The 6025-nt window shown below is 35.4% G+C and overlaps 1 protein-coding gene across 1 annotated transcript in view; it reads left to right on the plus strand.

The window, feature by feature from the left end:
* LRRC39 (leucine rich repeat containing 39) overlaps positions 1-6025 on the plus strand; it is a 30662-nt gene that overhangs the window by 22614 nt on the left and 2023 nt on the right. The window contains exons 8-10 of the mRNA XM_028101923.2: positions 1957-2102; positions 2768-2920; positions 3782-3921. Coding sequence (XP_027957724.1) covers positions 1957-2102; positions 2768-2920; positions 3782-3921 — 439 coding nt within the window. The remainder of the gene's footprint in view (positions 1-1956; positions 2103-2767; positions 2921-3781; positions 3922-6025) is intronic.

The raw sequence follows: 6025 nt of genomic DNA on the forward strand, positions 1-6025 counted from the left end.
TTTCACATAAGAAATAGGTTTTACTGAAACAAATATTGAACTGAAATCTTGACCCAGGGATTATTTCCAAGTATGCCTTCTAAATTATCTGTGAAACCTTGAACTCACCACTTTACATAAAGAGGTCTCAATTTTCACATATGCAAAATAAAGACTGTTATAATGTGAATATCTTTCAATATAAAATCAAAGGGTTCTAGTGTGACTCAGAAATCAGTAACAGGAAGAGACTTATGTCTCAGCCACTACATTGCACACACTGTATACACAAAACATATTTATGCCAACTGAAAACAATCTTTTTATATTCCATTCTAAACCATTTGAAAAATTTCAAAGTCTGATTTTGAAAAAGTGTTTTATTCATGGCTTGAATTCTAAAGCTTGGACAAAGATTACCTACTAAATGGAAACCTGCTTTTTTGCATTACCCAGAAAACACTGTATTTGTGTTTTTTTTTTTTTTTTTTGTGGTGTTAAAGATATGGAACAAGTCTTAACATTCCCTGAGATAATAAAACAGAACTTGCCTAGATAAAATAGAAAGCTTTTTGGAAAAGTTAACTAAATTCTCACATTTTGAAACTTTCACTACAGTGTTATATGGAAAGAGTTTAGAAATTTTGTGGCTTTAGGTCCATGAAAACTTGAGTGCCCATCACCCATCATTTCTAGTTACATGGTCTTTCTCAACCATTTTGTCTATAAAACAGAAATAAGATACTCATCTTGTTGATGAATAAACTAGAGTTGTAAGCATCAACATGAATACATTGAGGCACTGATATTAAGAGAAAAAAGCAAGTTAAGGGAAGTACAGTATCATAATCTTCAAATAAAAATACTAAATTTTGTTTATGAAAACATATAATAGTAATTACAGAGAAATATTTAAAAACATATATTTATGTATAGTAATGAAAACGAGAAAACATGCACAGGAATAGTAAATACCAAATTCAGGAGAGGGGTTCCCTCTGGAAAGGAAGAAGGGAGGAACACATAGGAGGCAATCATAGCAAAATATATATATATATATATATTTTTTTTTTTTTTTTTTAAAGATTTATTTATTTGAAGGCGCCTGGGTGGCTCAGTTGGTTAAGCGACTGCCTTCAGCTCAGGTCATGATCCTGGAGTCCCGGGATCGAGTCCCACGTCGGGCTCCTTGCTCAGCAGGGAGTCTGCTTCTCTCTCTGACCCTCTTCCCTCTCGTGCTATCTCTCATTCTCTCTCTCTCTCTCTCAAATAAATAAAATCTTTAAAAAAAAAGATTTTATTTATTTGAGAGAGTGAGTAGAGGAAGGGGCAGAGGGAGAGAATCCCAAGCAGACTCCCTGCTGAGTGCAGAGCCTGATGGCAGGGGTGGGGTGGGGTGGACATCTCACGACCCGTCAGATCACAACCTGAGCCAAAACCAAATCATTTAGCCGACTGAGCCACCCAGGCACCCCTGAATATATTTTCTTTCTTAAGCTGAGCACACTGGTGTTTGGGATATCATTCTCAATAAACTTTTATTGATGTTTTCATTGAGAAAATAGAATTACCAAACAGTAAATGCTATGACTGAGATAGCATATGTAAAGTATCAGACACAAAAAAGGTTCAATAAAGATAAGTATTATTTTGAAGTTTGGGTTTTCCCATATAAATCTCAAATGCAGGATGAAAGGAAAATACAAGCAAACACAAGCAGGTTCTATAAGTGCTGGAACTTGGGTATTTGGAAGATTAATTTTCTTTGAATAGATTAGCTTTCTATAAGAGTTTTTCATTTCTCTGAAGGTTATTTAGCTTTATTTTTATTTCAAAGTTATTGTGGACGATGAGGACTAAAAAAAAGCCCAAGCATAAGGTGAACAGTCTTTGATGTGAAAAAGCACTACTAATGTGAGTGTTCTAGTAGTTTACATCGTGGACATTCATTTTGAAAAACCTTGCTTGCCTTTTCAGCTCAGCAATTTGTTAAAGCTTACGCACCTTGATTTGAGTATGAACAACTTTACTACAATCCCTCCAGCTGTGTTGAACATGCCTGCTCTTGAATGGCTCGACATGGGGAGCAACAGACTTGCACAACTTCCTGATACCATAGAAAGGTAAATAGATAATATTCTGTGCTATTAACAGATGTGTTGAAGCCATCCATAATAAATAACAAAACAAAGGGGACCCCAAGCGTAATCAATCAGAAGAGACCCATGTAGTACTAAATATGCTACTTTTTAACAATATTTTCATTTACTTAAGTATAAGGGCTTTGGGAGAGAAAAACTGGCTCTGACTTCAGGCCCTCTGTGGGCTTTACAAATGGATGAAAACTAATGTAGAGATGTAAATTGCTCAAGATCACAGTGTAAGTGTGAACCTAGGCAGCCTGGCCCACAGTCCATGCTGTTAACCATTATGCATACTTGTCTTACCCAAACAGGCATATTCATAATTTCTGATTTTTCTCTTAACACTCTAGTTCAGACTAGATAACATTTATAGCTGTTCTTTAAGAAATCCTATGAGAATAGTGAAGAATTCTAAAATATGTTGGTTTCCTTTCTACTACCACATGCTGAGAAGTGTACTGTAGGGATTAACCCTCCAATGCAGTTTCCCTAATGATCAGGTAACATGAAGTCAGTTAACTCGACTGGTACACTAGTTAAAGGAGATGTTATGAAAGATGACATTTGTTTCATTTTAGGTTAATAAGAACCAGGGTTTTCATATTATGTATGATTAATCGCAGAAACCTCTTTTAATTCATCAGAATGCAGAGTCTACATACATTATGGCTGCAACGGAATGAAATAACATGCTTGCCAGAAACAATCAGCAGTATGAAAAATCTGGGTACTCTTGTTCTCAGCAACAATAAACTGCAAGATATTCCAGCATGCATGGAAGAGATGACTAATCTGAGGTAAAAGTTGTAGACACAAAACTGACATGTTCCTTTCTGGCTGCAGAACAAGGTAATATAGAGAAATTGTTATTAATGGATTTGAGTTCTCATTCATATGAATGAATATATTTAAAATTTTTTCCAACTTTGCAATTCTATAATTTATAAGTAGGATTCACATAATACTGGCCAAAATTATTCAAGAAAGAATTCTTGAAACAAAAGCCATACTGGGCCTATGGGCTTTCAGGAATGCCCTCAGTTCGTGACATTTTTATGAAAACCGTCTTTGGAACTGCTAACAAATCTCATCTACAAATAAAAACCAAAGGCATAAAAATAGTGCTTATTTTCCTTCTAAATGACCACAGTGGACACAAGCAATTATGTTACAGATAGAATAAATACAACTTTTTACTAAGTTAATTACTCTCAGAACTCCCTCAAGTATCTTCCTTCCAAAATTTAATTTCCTGACAGAGAATGTTTAAGAGAATTCACATCAAATCCCACAACTTCCATAACAAAATCATTCATTCACCTATTCAGCAACTGCTGAGTCCTGTACTCAATGAAGATACAGTGATGTATAAGACACAAGTCTATAAAATATGCAGAAACTTCACCATATTAAATACATACTAGGGATTAATAGTTGCTTCTATAAGCTTTGAAAATGAGTTGTCTAAAGCTAGTGTTTTTTTTCTTCTGGAAAAGAAACTTAAAAGATTCTTAGGATTTATCACATTTCACCAAAATGTTACTGAAACCAGTTTAAAAAAAAGTAATTTAGTGTATTATCATTTGATTTTACCTCAGAGAAATAAATGTACACTTCTATGGCATCTATAAAAATACTGTTTTTTGGTGAACTGCTAGGTTTGTCAACTTCAGAGACAACCCATTGAAATTGGAAGTAACACTTCCTCCCAGTGAAAGCATAGATGAAGAAGAGGAACGGGAATTATTTGGCCTTCAGTTTATGCACACATATATACAGGAGTCCCGGAGAAGAGCAGGTATGGCATTTTTATATAACACATGTCAAATATTTGGTAGAGGAATGTGTGTGTATATATATATATATATATATATATTCCTTTATAGATTTCTCATTCCATCTTATCTTTTCTGTCAAATTTTGTCTTTTGGTCAATATTGTTGGAGGAAAAAAGAGTGAAATTCTAATCTGTTCACAATTTTGATAAAGACTTGGAGAGAATTTGTAAAGATATTGAAAGTTTTTCAAGTGGTGGCAGGAAATAAATTTCTTTGGCCAAGTACCTGAAGCACAACCAAGTGAAGGAAGATGTGATTTTTTTTTTAAGATTTCATTTATTCATTTGAGAGCGAGCGAGCACAAGCTGGGGGCTGTGGGGGCGGGGAGAGGGAAAGGGAGAAGCAGACTCCCCGCTGAGGAGGGAGCCTGACGTGGGGCTCAATCACAAGACCTTGAGATCATGACCTGAGCCGAAGGCAGACACTTAACAATCTGAGCCACCCAGGTGCCCCTGAAGATGTGATTCTTAAAGCTTCACTACCTCATTCTATCAGTCTGTCATATATTTCAGTGTACTCATGAACACTACCTTCCCTGTCATTTCCTCTTTTTCTATAATCCACAAATAGCAACACAGTATTTTGCCTAGGAATGAAAAATATTAAGAGAACACAGATTTTTAACCAATAGTTAAAATGTGAGGTTTTGATATATAGATTTCAATCACTCAGTCTCTGCTAATTAAGAATTAAACCACTTTTTCACTAAAGGAAAGCCTTTAACTTAAACCAAGATTATAAGAGGCCAAAGAGACAATTCTATTAAGAAAAACAATGAAACAGGGCGCCTGGGTGGCTCAGATGGTTAAGCGTCTGCCTTCGGCTCAGATTATGATCCCAGGGTCCTGGGATCGAGTCCCACATCGGGCTCCCTGCTCAGCTGGGAGCCTGCTTCTCCCTCTCCCTCTGCTGCTCCTCCTGCTCATGCTCTCTCTCTTTCTCAAATAAATAAAATCTTAAAAAAAATAAAAAGTTAATTTCACTTTAATATTAAAAAAACAATGTAACAATAGTACAGTAATAGAAATCATTTTATAATGCACTAAACATGAAGAGTTTTTGAATCAAAAGGTCAGATTTAATTTATCTTCTAAGATAGCTGCTTTGGAGAATGAGTATAATCTAAGCAAACAAATGACAGTGTTTTAGCTAGAAGAAGTCATTTTTACCAACATCCAGTGGCAGATATGAGGAAATGGTCATCTAATCTGTGGTAGCAAGTCACAGAAACAATAGCATGGAAAATAGATTGGGAGGACGACAAGTAAAGTTAGTTTGGGGCCTAGTTTGGGGTAATAAATACATAAAAAACAGGTAGTAGATAGAATTGGTGATTGAATGATGGGAAATGAGAGGACTGCAAGATTAATCTGTTTTTGGTTAGAGCAACCAGATGGATGGTGATGCTGAGATGAGGTGGTAGAAGTGGAAGATGAGGAAATTTGACATAGTTGTGGGACATGTGGGAAGAGGTAGTTGTGTAGGTGAATTTGAAAGTTCAAGAAGGGGTTTGCTGGCCCTGTAAATCTGGCAGGTCAAGGAAGAGCAATATACATACCTCACATAGTTGCTTTCTTATGATATCTTAAGGGAAGTAAACAAGGTTGGGGAAAACAAGAATCTTGACCTATAGCTTGTTGAAGGATAAGCTTATCCGCCCATAAAATACTTGGTACCATTGTCAGAAACAACATGAAGCTAAATGGGCACAGGATTATTACCAGTGTAACTACTGAGTGTATGTGTATGTTTTGTGAAACATAGTTGAGATTATGCCTGTTGTAGAATATTTTTTATTCCTGGGCATAAATTGTTGAATGATGCAAAATAGATTGTATGACACCAAATAGCATTGCCTGACCCAGTAAAATCATGGAAATTATTGAATGATGTATATTACCCTTTATTTATGTTCTCTTGATTGGGCAGACTGAGTAATTAACTTTAGAAATAAACTACCTTACTTTAATAATATTTGACATGGAACTTATAAAGAGAAAAAAGGTTACAACTTAAGCAGAGATAATTAAACCAAGTTTGCCTATTGTCATTAAAAATAGATTT

This window comes from Eumetopias jubatus, unplaced genomic scaffold, assembly GCF_037043125.1.
Source record: "Eumetopias jubatus isolate StellerSeaLion01/CBP00866 unplaced genomic scaffold, mEumJub1_p1.0 scaffold_4, whole genome shotgun sequence".
In the NCBI taxonomy this organism is placed as follows: Eukaryota; Metazoa; Chordata; class Mammalia; order Carnivora; family Otariidae; genus Eumetopias; species Eumetopias jubatus.